A 14,634-nucleotide genomic window follows, 5' to 3' on the forward strand; every position below is an offset into this window, starting at 1 on the left:
GATCATGGACATGACCCCATGGCTGCTGGCTTGAGCCTAAAGGTTGCTGGCTTGAGCAAGGGGTCACTCGCTCTGCTGTAACCTCCCGGGTCAAGGCACATAGGAGAACGCAATCAATAAATAACTAAGAAGCTGCAATGAAGAATTGATGCTTATCTCTCTCCCTTCCTGTCTGTCTGTCCCTATCTGTCCCTCTCTCTGACTCTCTATCTATCTCTGTCAAAAAAAAGAGAGTTAATGACCTTAGCAGGGCCCGACACTCAGACCAGGAACCTTTTCTCCTAAAGGAACCTGGAAATCTGAACGGCCATCAGTGGTTTAAAGGCACAAGGGCTGTCTGCTCACCTGCTCTCAGTCTGTAGGTTACATCACAGAGTGCAAGGAGCTGAGCAGGTGTGCAGAGACCAGTGGGTCTTCCGCCCCGCGTCTGACCTCCCTGTCCTGGACACTGGGTTCCTGTCCCCCTCTGACTGGCGTTCGTCAGCTCTCCACACACCCGTCCTCTTCTGTGCCTCCTCCTGGTTCACTTGCGTTCTGCAGGGTGTCGCAGTTCCCCTGCCAATGGTGACTGGGCGCCAAGGTAACTGTAGCAGCAGGACATGGAGGGGCTGCAGGAGGCAGCACCCCCTCTCAGCCACACCCTCTGCCCATCTGCCCTTCCCCTGAACACATCAGCTTCACTCGGCTCTGAAAGGATAGCCCTGTCGGCACACACACTCACATGCACACACGCGCGCACATGCACACACACACGCACACACACGTGGACACACACGCACGCGCGCACACACGTGCACACACACATACGCTCGCACACATACACGCACACACACGCACACACTCACGCACACATGCACACACACGCACACACACATACACTCGCACCCACATGCACACACACGCACACACGCACGCGCACACACACGTGGACACACACACATACACTCGCATGCGCGCACACACGCACCCTGTAGATCTCTGCACAGCCAAATTCCTAGATGCTCCCCCCAAGGCTAACCAGGTCTTGATCAAACTCTTCTCCAAAATGTATCTGAAATACGCTAAGAACAAGAAATCCAAATGCCCGTGTTCCATTTTTTTCCCACCAAATACTGAGAGAGAACAGTGATCGAGTCGCCCCCTGCCAGGCGCTGGGGACACAACAGTGGTAAGACCCAGCTCCTGCGGCAGAGGAGCAGTTAGAAGACAGGCGACTGGGGCGTTGAGAAGTGGTGCTGGGCGGGGTTGGGGATGCAGCTAGGAGGATATGAAGGAGGAGTGGGCAGGCTTCCTTCCTTTGCTGGTGTTGCTCTCGCGACTCTGAGGCACAAGGCTGTGCACTGACCCTCTGCCCTTCCTCCCGGCAGGGACTCTTCCGAGTAGCTCCGTCCGCCTCCAAGCTGAAGAAGCTGAAAGCCGCCCTGGACTGCTGCGTGGTGGACGTGCAGGAGTACTCGGCTGACCCCCACGCCATCGCAGGTGGGTGCTCGGCGGGGTGAGCACGCAGGGGGCGTGGCCGCGTGTCACAGACACGTGAGCCCGTGGCTCCTGGCACGCTTTCGATGTGTCCACTCAGGGCCCAGTGTGCTAACAGGAGGTGAGAGAACACTGGGAAATGAGAGGCGGGAGGCCAGTGCATGGTCAGCCTGGGTCCGTTGGCCACTCCGGAGCCTGGGTTCTGTCCCCGCAGGAAGCCACATTTGATTCTGTTGTCTGGGTCAGGAAGCCCATCCCTGGGCGTGACCCACATGGGTGATGCTGGCTGGGGGGACTTGTCTCAGCCGTGTCAAAGTGGCTCATGCCGACATTGTGTTCGTGCCAGGAGCTTTGAAATCTTACCTCCGAGAACTGCCGGAACCGCTGATGACCTTTGAGCTCTATGACGAGTGGATCCAGGCTTCCAAGTGAGTACCCCGCAGTGTGGAGTGCCATGCGGGTCGGAGTTCACGTGGGCAGAGGCACTGGAGTTAGGACAGCATGTACCCTGTGACCCAGCAGCTCCGTGTCTTGGTATCTGTGGTACAGAAACATCCGTCATGCGTGTCCGTGCAGGCATCTGCAGGAATGTCGACGGCAGCACCCTCTGGAACACCCAGCGCCCGCGAGTGCACTGGTGGGGGGCTGTGGGGGTGTCTGAATAAACTTGGGTGTGTCTACACTCTGACTCACTCCGCAGCCGTTCAGAACTAGGCAGAGCTGTTCGTCCTCACGTGAAACGGTATGAGGATGTGGTACCGAGTGAAATAAAGCGAGTTAGCTGGGACAGCGGTGGCACTCTGTTGTAGAAAGAAAAAGAAAAACCACTCAGAACAGTGTGATTTTAAGAGTGCTCTCCTATATGTGTAAATGCATAAAAGAAGGTTCTGGAAGGGCATCCCACAGGCAGGTGGTAGTGATTCCTTCCGGAGAAGAATAGGACATGGGCCTGGTCCTGTTCTGTTTACCCCATCTGTGATAGTTCAGAATATCTTACCAGTAGTTAATGAGTACTGTAAAAACGTGACATTCGGGCAGAGGACAGCATTCCCCGGCTGAAGAGGACCCTGGGGGAGGGGCAGAGAGGGACGGGACCCTCGGAGATGCTGGGTGGGTGTTGGGAAGACAGGAAATAGAGAATGTCCCCTGTAGTGACTCCCAAGGGTGGTCTTCCCTTTGGTTCCCGGCTTCTTCCCTTGCCTGATGCACACGTCCATATTGGCTTTCAGAGCTTTCTTAAGTAAGTGCCATCGTTGGGAGGAATGGGTTTGTAGTCAGTTGATGGGCGTGGTTGGTGAAGGAAGGAGAGCATTTTGTGAGAGCAGGACTCAGCGAGGTGCCGGAAAGGACATGGTTTCTAGAGGTCTCATTTCATGGGATGCAGTGGTTAGGAGCAGCCAGCTGGCGTCTGAAAGAACGCTGGAGTGCTCGTCTGTGGGTGTGAGGACTGGGGGCTGAAACAGAACCCCACTCTCCTGGACGTGAAGCCAGGCTGGTATTGTCGCGTTAAGAAGTAGCTCCAGCCTGACCAGGCGGTGGTGCAGTGCGTAGAGCCGTGATGGCGAACCTTTTTATAAAAACCTCCCGCTTTTGCAGTGCTGGTCAACCTGGTCCCTCCCGCCCACTAGGGGGCGCTCCAGCTTTCATGGTGGGCGGTAGTGGAGCAACCAAAGGGCGCAGCGATTGGCCCACCATGGAAGCTGGAACGCCCCCTAGTGGGCAGGAGGGACCAGGTTGGCCAGCACTGCAAAAGTGGGTGATTTTTATAAAAAGATTCCCCATCACAGGGATAGAGTATCCACCTGAGATGCTGAGGTCCCAGGTTTGACACCTCAAGATAGCCGGCTTGAACACGGGGTCACTGGCTTGAGTGTGGGGTCACTAGGTTAAGCATGGGATCGTCAACATTATCCCATGGCTGCTGGCTTGAGCCCACAGGTCACTGACTTGAAGCCCAAGGTCGCTGGCTTGAGCCCAAGGTCATAGGCTTGAGCAAGGGGTCACTCGTTCTGCTCGAGCTCCCCCTGATCAAGGCACATATGAGAAGCAATCAGTGAACAACTAGATTGACAGAACTATGAGTGATGCTTCTCATCTCTCTCCCCTCTCGTCTGTATCTCCACCCCCCCCCCCCAGAAATAAATAAAGAAAAGAAAAAAAAGTAGCTCCAATCATGTTGCCCAACACTGTTTTTCATGACAGAATAGAGGGTATGCACTCTTAGAGGCTGGCCGACTGTGCAGTGTTCCCGTGTGCCATCGTGGAGAGTGACTGTTGAGTTCCGTGTTGATGGTGATGATAATCATGAGGGATTCCAGGTGCTGACTGCTTCTTTAGAGACGTGCCTTGTTCTGAGCTCATGACATGTGTTGCACTCCTCCGAGGTCACAGCCTGAGGAAGTGGGTTGCACTGTTTCCCCCACTTGACTGATGAGGAAGTTGAGGGGAGGGGGGAGGGGTGGACATGTCATGGCGGGTTGCTTGCTATCTAACGAATGGCAGAGTGAATGGAGCCAGGGAGCATGCTGGTCGCAGAAACCATGCGCCCCACCGTGGCCCAGAGGCTGCTCTACAGCAGCACTGTGGCCTTGGGAGTCCTGGCCGTGCTGGTAAGGGGGAGCATGTCCCTTGGTGGGAACTGTCCCTTTTACTTGCTGAGTGTCTGAGTGGCTTTGGTGACAACGAGGGAGGGAGGCTTTGGAGAGCCTGCTGTCTGAGAGTCTGTCCGGAGACACCCCTCCCAGCCCGTCTGCAAAGGTCGATCTCCCATGGCAATAGGAAATAAACTCCTGGCGCCTCAGAGCTCAATGCCTCGACACCCAGGAAAAGCAGAGACTCACCTCTGCCCTTGGAGAACACGCAGCGCCCACCCGGTTGCCATGTATTCTGGTTTCTGTGCCAGGATTGCCCTCCTCACGACGCCAGGGCCCTACTCCGGGGTGCAGGCATCTGCCCTCGGGCCCCCTACCCTCTCCTTCCAGGCTGGCACACGTACCCTTTGGACATGCGATGTGCCACCTGGACAGGTGGGGGGGTTGTTAAAATAAGACAAGACAGAAAAATAACATAGAGGGGAAGATCACGTAGTCACCAGGCATTTGACTAGTAATAGCTCGCTGATAGGGTCAGTCACGTGTCAGTTCCATGTCCTCAAATATTACAGTGACCGGCCGGTTAATATGACTGTCAGTGAGACTTCCTGGTGTCACGCTCAGCCAGTGGCTTTTCCTGTTTATTTCCCAGCATCCAGGAACAGGACAAGAGGCTCCAGGCTCTGTGGAATGCTTGCGAGAAGTTGCCCAAGGCCAATCACAACAACATCCGGTAAGTGGACACGGAGACACTGGGTCAGTCATTCGAGCCCCAGACAGACATTTTCCTGGTGGAAGGTCACGGTTGCTAACGAGCACGAAATTTGCCAATGTCCAAAGTCTTGCCAACACGCACGCACGGTGGTTTTCCAGCCCTCGAACAACTCTGTGAGCTGTCGATTACCATTTTGCAGGTGAGGAAAACAGAGTCTGTGACTCTGGGGGCTGCCTCGCTAGCCATTGGCTAATTCCCTCAAGTTCTTTGATTTGCACGGAGCAGAGACGAATGCGAGGTATTTCCAGAGATTCGGGATTTTGTGCAAAGATAGATGTTTGTGGACACCTGGGAGGAGCTGACCAGACCCGGGGCTGGAGTCGGCAGGTCCGTCTCGAGCTGGTTCACCGGAGGAAGAGGCCAGGAGAGTGTTCCCGATGTCCCGCCGTTCCCCAGCTATTTTAGACATGCCCTCTTTTGCTTTTCCTACGACCACCGAGACTCTGCGTCCTGCGTGGTGCAGCCCTCTCCTCTCCCTGGCTCCGGGTCCTTCACACTCTCCCCTCCCTCCTCGCTCCATCCTGCCAGCGCTGCTCCGGGCCCCGCCACACCCACACCTCTTCTCGGGGTGTCCGTAGACACGGACTTTCAGCTTCAGCTCCTGCCGCCATCTGTCTAATTATTTCTGTTTTCCTGGAAAAAAAAAGCAACGGTAAAGCCGATACTCAAAAAATGGCACATAGAATTATCACTTGACCCAGCACTTCCACACCTGGCAGAAAGGTGAGGGAGCAAGGACCTGGTGTGTGCACACTCGTGCTCACAGCTGCATTACTCACGATGGCCAGGAGGTGGAAAGCCACTCAGCTGCCCCTCCATGGGTAAATGGATTGACAAGGGACGCAGGCAGACAATACAGTGTATATAGTTTTGAAAGAGAAGGACATTCGGACACATTGCTACAAGTGGATGAGCCTCCAGGATATTGTGCTAAGGGGAATAAAGCCGAACTTAAGACAGAGAATGTATCATTTTACTCGTGGGAGGCACCGGAATAGTCATACTCATGCAGGCAGGAAGCAGCATGGTGACTTCCGGGGGCCGTGAGGAGGGGTGGGTGGGAGGGTACCGCTTCCATGGAGACAGTTTATTCATTTGGGGTGTACAGAGGTTCCAAGGATGAACAGTGATGTTTCCTTCAAAGTGTGAAAGTACTCAGTGCTACTGAATTATCTGCTTGAAAATGGTGGAGATGGTGACTCATATGCATTTTACCACAATTAAGAAATATATACGCTAAGAGCGAGGGTCAGATCAGTGTCACACACACTGAGTGTTGTGGACGATACAGCCTCGGACGCCGGGCAGCTGCGGACTGACCGCTCTCAGCACACACGTCCTGTCCAGGTGTGCACGCATCCTCTTGCAGACTGGCACATGGTCAGGAGAGGCCGTGGGTGGAGGTAGCCCATCACACAGCCGAGGGACGACGTGGTCAGCACCCTGAGTCTGCTGGTCTCTCTGCTCGGCTGACAGCAGGAAGTCCAAGCAAAGTGGGGTCAGAAACAAGGCATTTTGTCACGGAGAGTCCGGGAGGAACCATGTGCCCCTGGGCTACTTATCAGAGCCGGGAGGATTTTTGGTAGGGTTGGCCAGAGCTTCCTTTATGAATAGCTTCCTCATTGGTTGTTTAAAATAATAATAATAACACTGGGCAACAATACTTTTTTTTCATTCTCTGTTGCATGAGGTTTTAGAACTGTTTCTTCTATATATTTCTGTGTCACTGATTCCAAATCTGAAGTCCGTTTTTTGGTGCATGCTCTAGTTTTCATGCAATTTTAATTTCTTTTTGTTACAGTTAATGGCAGGCATTGTTTTTTAAATTGGAGTTAAAGGGCAAGGACTCTTGGATTGAACATAACCACAAGGCAATTAATGTTTTACAAACATCACTTTTACATAATTGTAGTTGTTTTTAAATGTAAAAAAAGTATTATCTGATAAAAACACCCTCTTGTTTTGTTTTAAGATTGAATCATGGCTTCTTCGAGTAGGCATAAATGTAAGAATAGTCCTGACACCTTCTGTTATATATGTGGCTGTTACACACTTCAACATCAAAGGCACAATATTTCATCATTTGTGACATGTGTATATATTGCCTATTTTCAAGTTCCTCTTGGCAATCAAGACAAGAATTGGGCTCCTGATATTGTGTGTCATAATTGTGAGGAAATGCTTCGTGACTGGACAAAAGAAAAATGCAAAGGAATGCCTTTTGGTATTCCAATGGTTGGCGTGAACCTAAGGACCACAGCAGTGACTGTTATTTCTGTCTGATCCATACAAAGGGCATCAGCAAGAAAAAACGGCATATGATCGCATATCCTAATATTCCTTCAGCAATATGACCTATCCCACACTCTGAGACACTCCTGGTTCCAGTTTTCAATGATTTTATTTCTTCTAAGGACAAAGAAAGTGAACATGGTGATCAAGTGTGTTTTGATAAGATGCATGAGGAAATGGTTGTAGAATCTGAAGGGTCTTCTTCTGATGCCAAGCAGTCATTGACCCCTCAACAGTTTAGCCAACTCGAATTGAATGACTTGGTAAGAATGACATAAAAATTGTCCTCGACTTTCTGAAGTATGAGGAGCATAACTGGATCATTTGTGTGGACCTTAAAATGGTAAATTTCCTGCTAGGACAACAGAGAGGTTTCACGAAGTGTCTTTGCTTTCTGTGTTTGTGGGACAGCCGAGCTCGGGAGAAACACTGGACACAGAAGGAGTGGCCGAAACGTGAAACTCTGGAAGCAGGGGTGCAAAATATTGTGAATGAACCTGTAGTTAATCGAGACAGGATCATTTTCCCCCACTTCACATCAAACTTGGCTTAATGAAGCAGTTTGTTCAGGCTTTGAATAGAGAAAGTGAATGCTTTGAACATATCATTTCTGCTTTTCCTGCCTTGTCTTTTGAGAAGATAAAAGCAGGTGTATTCGATGGACCTCAAATTCGAACCCTCATACGTGATGAAGAATTTGCCCAGAAGATGAATAAGGAGGAGAAAGCAGCATGGCAGTCTTTTGTGGCAGTTACAAAGAACTTCCTTGGCAACAAAAAAGTAGAAAACTATGAACTCCTGGTTCAAAGGATACTGTTGGCTTTCCACGACATTGGATGTAACATGAGTGTTAGCATTCACTTCCTGAACAGTCACCTTGATAAGTTTCCCGAAAATCTCTGAGCTGTTAGTGATGAGAAGACTACTGCTGGTGCATCAGATGAGATTGTCCTCAACAAGTACACAAACGCAGGAGCTACAAACGCAAATTTTTGCCTGAATAGAATTTAAATAAGTTTTGCGCAAATTTTATGATTAAAATAAGTGTTTTAATATGTTCTATTTTGAAACTGTAGACAAATTCTGATGCCATCATATCTTTTAGTGTATTAGAGTATTTACTGCATTATATAAATTATTATTTTTTCACAAAGATGATGCCCAAGAAGACATTCTATTTCATTATGTTAAACTAAATGTTGAAATTTTTACAATAAGATAAAAACCTAAAATCTTGAGTTGCAAAAAAAGCTGTAGCTTACAGAGAAAATCTAATGTCAGATTTGGATCAGCACACTCGACTTAGGTAAGAAGTGTTCTTGTGGATGCAACAGGAACTCTGTTCCCCAGTGAATAGTATTATTGAGCTCTAGTTTACATGCCCTGTGAAAGGGCTAGGGTTTCGTGGGTTCTGTAGAACGTGGCATCGGGCAGCTAGCACCACTATCTAATTTTAAACCCTTTCATCACCTCGGGAGGAAACCCTGTCCCCACTAGCGGTCACTCCTCATGTCCCCCAGCCCCGCCCCTGGGAGCCTCTCCTCTGCTTCTGTCTCTGTCGATTGGCCAACGCTACACGTCCCACATAAACGGAACCGTCCATGTGGCCTTCTCTGTCTCAACATGATGTTTTCAGGGTTCGGCCATGTGGGAGCATCTATCAAAGTTTCACTCTTTCTTATGGCCGAACCATATCCCATCGCATGGCTAGACCGCACTTTATTTGTCCATGGGCCCCTTGATGGACATATCCAGGTGGTCTTCGCGTTCTGACGGGAGGCAGGTCTGTGTGGACCTGTTTCTCTTGGGCGTATCCCAGGGAGGGGGGTTGCTGGGCCATATGCTAAGTTGCTAACTTTTCTCTTCATGGGCTCTCTCCAGAAAGCCCCACGGAGGTGGGGGGTGGCCCAGGGGCCCAGAGGAGACCACTCCTGGCAGGTAAATGTTCCTGCCGATGACACCTAGACACTGCTCCTCACTTCTGCACACAGGAAGATGGCAGGTGACAGAGGTTTGAAATGAAGAAGGAACATTAGGTCGTTTTATACAGAGTCCGAAGGAAAGAGGGAGAACTTCTCTGGCCAGAGGTGGCCGCATAGCAGAGCTCTGTGTCCGGGGCGCCCCCATGTCCCCCGACACGTGACGCGCCCTCATCGTATTGCAGAGTGTGTGAGTCTCATCGTCAGTAAGACATGCTGTGCAAGAAAGAGGCTTCCACCCCGGGCCCGGGGAATGTGGCTGGTATTGAACTCTTCGTTAACGCTGGCCCCTCTGACTTCCTTTCAGATACTTGATCAAATTTTTATCCAAGCTGTCAGAATATCAGGATATAAACAAGATGACCCCCAGTAACATGGCAATTGTGTTAGGGCCCAACCTCCTATGGCCGCAGGCAGAAGGGTGAGTACAGGGGGGTGCAGGTACTGGGTGACTTGGGGCCGTGGGGTGGGGGTGGGGGGTGGGGGGCAGGGACAGGACGGCCGGGCCCAGAGAATTGGCAGACATCTCTCACGTCTATTTCTTCCTCGGCCCGCTCCCTTTTCAGGCTCTGGAGGGGGCCAGGGCTCTGCAGGTCTCTCTGTTGATCATCTCAGAGCTGCCGGGAGGGTCTTCGCTGAGCCTGTCTGAGCCCGTGTCAGGAGGCAGGGGCGGGGAGGGGGCCACGGTTCTGCAGGTCTCTCCATTGATCGGAGCTTCCGGGAGGGTCTTCGCTGAGCCTGTCTGAGCCCGTGTCAGGAGGCAGGGGCGGGGAGGGGGCCAGGGCTCTGCAGGTCTCTCCGTTCATCATCTCAGAGCTGCCGGGAGGGTCTTCGCTGAGCCCGTGTCAGGAGGCAGGGGTGGGGAGGGGGCCAGGGTCCTGCAGGTCTCTCCCTTGATCATCTCAGAGCTGTCGGGAGGGTCTTCACTGGGCCCATCTGAGCCCGTGTCAGGAGGCAGGGGCGGGGAGGGGGCCAGGGCTCTGCAGGTCTCTCCCTTAATCATCTCAGAGCTGCCGGGAGGGTCTTCACTGGGCCCATCTGAGCCCGTGGCAGGAGGCAGGGGCGGGGAGGGGGCCAGGGCTCTGCAGGTCTCTCCCTTAATCATCTCAGAGCTGCCGGGAGGGTCTTCGCTGAGCCCACCTGAGCCCGTGGCAGGAGGCAGGGGCGGGGAGGGGGCCAGGGCTCTGCAGGTCTCTCCGTTGACCATCTCAGAGCTGCCGGGAGGGTCTTCGCTGAGTCCATCTGAGCCCGTGTCAGGAGGCAGGGGCGGGGAGGGGGCCGTGCGGAGCGGACAAGGGCTTGCTCTCCCAGGCTCTCCCAGCGCTCTCTGCGGGAGCACAGCCAGCGTCAGGGTGCAGAGGGCAGAGGACGGCTCGGCAGAGAGAACCGAGTGGGAGAGGAGGAGACGGGCAGCTACGGGAATCATGCCTCCTGTGGAAAGGGGCCGCGCCCCTGCCGCCTCGTGTCACTTACCTCCTGACACTCACGCTTACACGCCTGCTGTACGTAGGAGGGATTCTGCGGCCATCTCCATTCTGGAGGTGGAGGAAAGGGGGCTTCAGGAAGGCGACCCTCTCTTTCTTCTTCTTCCCGAGAGAAGACCTGGGTCTGCCGCTTCCCACGCGGCGGGGCCGGGGGTGCCTCCGGCCATGACCCCGCCCGCATCCCCCCCGTTCTGTGCCCACAGGAACATCACGGAGATGATGACCACGGTGTCACTGCAGATTGTGGGGATTGTGGAACCCCTCATCCAGCACGCAGACTGGTTCTTCCCTGGGGGTAGGTGGTGGCGTCCAGGTATGGGACCGGGGTGGCCGGGGGGAGCAGGAGTGTCACTGTGGGTTCTGGACCTTTGACAGCAAGTATCGCTGCCCCAGCAGTGTTTGTTTTGTTTTTAATCCGCCTAGACACACACCGCGCATGCACACAGGGACACACGCGCACACACGCACACACTCGGGGGTGGAGGAGGGTCACGGTGGTTTCCTACTCTCCAGCCTGCAGGTGTCCACTGCCTGGACCCGCCGTGTGCCTGGGTGGCCCTGGCCTAACATCCACACTGCGGTTTGTTGTTGTTTCAATCGATGAATCCTGAAATGCTGGCACAGAAAGGAAGGAGAGATGCCCTGCTTTCTGGATGCGTGGGGAGGCTGAGACCAGCGAGGAAGGGGACTGGGGTGCAGGGCTGTGGGTCACCTGGGTGCCACCATTGTGAGTTATTCCAGGCTGTGCCCTTTGAGCTTTCTCAGCATGCCCAAAGGGGTGAGCTCCCTTTGACTGTACCTGGTCCAAAATGAGACTGTAAAGGCAGCTCCCTGAGATGGACTTCCACAAAGGTCCTCGGCCCCGTGCACACCATTGCCTATGTATGGGACTCTCCGTGGTGGCGGCTTGGAAGGGACAGTGGGTGTTGCACTCAATTAAAAAAAGAAAAGAGTGTCCTACCTGATGTTTAGTAACCATCATGGGGATTCCATGTTAACATTCCCGTGCTCTGTCTACCAGAAGCAATCAGTGCCGAGCTAACCCTGTAGAAGTTTGACGGTCTTTACTTTGTTTCAATTGTTTTGACTGCGAGAGCTCTTCACTGCTCATCTCGTAAGAGCTCTATTAGCAACGTCGCTGGGTCAGGGCGAGAAAGCGGAGTAGAGAAATACAGGAGAAAGGCGTTGAAGGCGTAGTTAACCCACAGGGTCTGTGCATGAGCTGACTTAGTACCAGTGCAGGAAGCGGACCGTGGCTAGGAGGGACTGGGGTGAGGACTTCCCTTGACCTGTTTGATAGCCAGCGACCTTAGTACCTCAGTGAATCCTCGAGTTCTGACCCTTTCGATTTCTTTTTCTCTTCAGTTTTCCAGAAAGACACTATCATCCTCAGATAATAAGACTGCCTCTTATTTGGTGCTTGTGACTAATTCCATTGGCTAGCACTTGTCCGGTAGTGTTCAATCACGGCGGTGCAGTGGGCATTGCTGTTTCCTGATCTGATTAGTCTGCTCCGGGGGTTTCCCCTTAACCAGGAGGTTTGCAGTAGCTGACGTTTCAGGAAGTACTCCTGTTTCCTTAAGTTTAATTTTTCATCACAAATGGAAATTGCTTTGTTGAGTGCTTGTCCTGTGAGTAGGAGAGGTGAGCTATCGTATTAATGTGATGACGAGTTATATTAAGACAAATCAATTATGAACAGGAGACCTACCACGGAACCAAACTTTATAGGGGCGCACCCTGTGCTCATCACTGCCTTGTCCAGGAAGGGTGTGACCAACCAACAGATGATGAACACCTACCTATTCTTTCTCCCCCGCAGAGATCGAGTTCAACATCACCGGCAATTACGGGAGTCCGGTTCATGTGAACCACAACGCCAACTACAGCTCAATGCCCTCCCCCGACATGGACCCCGCCGACCGGCGCCAGCCCGAGCAGGCCCGCCGGCCGCTCAGCGTGGCCACAGATAACATGATGCTGGAGTTTTACAAAAAGGATGGGTATGAGCTGGAGTCCCTTTTCTCAGCGTTGGGGACGGGGTGAAGGGAGGCATGGAGATGTAACGGAAACCTGATGGACAGGAAGGCTGCCCTTACTAGCAGCAGTCAGGTGACTTGTGGCAATTGAACTGTCCCCTGGGTCTGGATGCTCTCCCCTGTGACCTGGTGAGGGGGAGTGGTACGTGGCTGGCATCCTCGGTTGTGGACCAGAGGGAAGTGTCATTGTTTGTGGTCAGTGACTGATTAGTTTTCCTGAAAAGAAAGAAAAGTTGGCCACCGAGGGGAATTAAAAATATATATATATATATATTCATATGTAAACACTTCATTTTGACTCAGAATTTGTAAATGCCAATTCTGAAAGTCTTGAATGGTTTTATTTTGACGCTAGGTCCACTCATTTGCATTCTTCAGCAGTAGAACATGACACCTTTAACGTATAGGGCACCTTTAACGTATAGCTTAACATGTGCCGTGTCAGCCTCTTTCGAAAGAGACAACCTCAAGCTGAAAGCCAGCTGAGTGTAGCAATTTTTGTAAATTTTACGATCCTTTTCCTCTGCCTTTGATGATCAACACCCACGCCCGCCCGCCCGCTTTGACGCGCTTGTTACAAGGCTCTGAGAAGAACTCAGCTGAATTTGCGTAGGAATAACCCTCTCACCCTCCTGTTCAGTCGGGTTCCCTCCTGTGATCCCCCCAATGAGGAACATGGGCATAAGCGGGTTTTATAACAGGCACGGCTGGTTCATGGTCAGCATGACCTCTGGCAGCTGCACTCCGGGGACTCCTGAGCGTGTAGCTGAGTGTGTCAGCCAGTGTGTCTTCCAGAAAAAAAACGGATGACCGTGGCTCAGGTTAGTTCCTAACCTAAGCTGTGGGGCGAGCTTCGGTTAGGAATTAAAAATAACCCCTGGAAAATAAAATCTGGCCGCTGCTGCTTCCAAAAGGGACGGGAGCACAGAGCACCTAATGAGAACACCGGAAATCCGAAGGCTTGCTGGGCAGCCACAGCCTTCTGCTTCTGGGTCCCAACAGCCTTCTGCTGCTGGGGCAGACCCCTGGGTGACCTGAAGGCTCTGTGTGTTCGAAATGCAAATGGCCTGAAGGACATCAGAGGGAAGGTTGGAAACCCAGGACCCTCCAGGCCTGTGAGCCTTGCTTTTCAGCCCTCTCCTTGGGCACTGGGGGGCCCACACTGCCTCCTGGGACAATGGAGGAGTGTTGAGAAAGGCCAGTGTCCCGCTTGTTACCTGAGCCACCGGACACCTGACATGTGAGGCCGGTGAGGGTTGTGTGCCTGCTCTGGGCTGTTGTTTCTTGTTTTTATATCTAGTGGAGAAAGAAAACAAACAACAGAAATTCTTAGACACGGAAGGGAGCAGAGGTACATTCTTTGCCATCTACAAGAAAGTATATTTAGATTCTGATCTCTGCGTCAGGAGAAGTCGGGGACAGAGAGGAAGACACAGACAGACAGACAGACAGAGAGTGCCAGCAAGTGCGTGGGTTGGGATTTGTTCCTACAACTTCACTCCTTTCTGAAGTACCTCTGGCTGGAGGGGGTCCCGGGGAGTCAGTTTGGGTCCTAGTTGGGTTATGGAGACTCATCTCTCTGGTCCCAGCTGTTCCTGCCTCCGAGACGTGCTGGCCCGTCTGGGGTCCCAGTACCCTCTGAAAAGCAATCCAGGTGACCACTGAGAGAGTTGTGAAGCTCAGGCATTCCGAGGCTGCTGGCCCCTGTCGCGTGCGGGTGGGTGGGGACCTGGGATAGCGGTGTTTTCAGCAGACGCCGCCTCATCTCGGAGAAAGTGCTCCCGCTCTCCCACTCTGTACGCGGAACGATGCGCCCGTTCCGCGTCAGTATTCTGACTGAGAGCTGAAACGGCTCCCCTATAACGTAAGGGCGTAGAAGATGCACTACCCAAGGTATTTATACACAAGGGGAATGTATTGTACGCATTTTAAAATCTGCCTTCCACTTTGAATTAATTGGAGGGCTTACTGGCTTAGGGTGAGCCTCACTGAGTTGTC

The 14,634-nt window shown here is 52.5% G+C and overlaps 1 protein-coding gene across 5 annotated transcripts in view; it reads left to right on the top strand.

Moving 5' to 3' along the window:
- The window catches only part of ARHGAP44 (Rho GTPase activating protein 44), a 135,983-nt gene that overhangs the window by 102,201 nt on the left and 19,148 nt on the right, over positions 1-14,634 (top strand). For all 5 annotated transcript variants that reach the window (XM_066264259.1, XM_066264260.1, XM_066264263.1 and 2 more), the window contains exons 11-16: positions 1,368-1,479; positions 1,823-1,904; positions 4,720-4,800; positions 9,421-9,534; positions 10,801-10,892; positions 12,420-12,600. In XM_066264259.1, the coding sequence (XP_066120356.1) occupies positions 1,368-1,479; positions 1,823-1,904; positions 4,720-4,800; positions 9,421-9,534; positions 10,801-10,892; positions 12,420-12,600 (662 nt within the window). The remainder of the gene's footprint in view (positions 1-1,367; positions 1,480-1,822; positions 1,905-4,719; positions 4,801-9,420; positions 9,535-10,800; positions 10,893-12,419; positions 12,601-14,634) is intronic.

Source organism: Saccopteryx bilineata, chromosome 2 (assembly GCF_036850765.1).
Source record: "Saccopteryx bilineata isolate mSacBil1 chromosome 2, mSacBil1_pri_phased_curated, whole genome shotgun sequence".
Lineage (NCBI taxonomy): Eukaryota > Metazoa > Chordata > Mammalia > Chiroptera > Emballonuridae > Saccopteryx > Saccopteryx bilineata.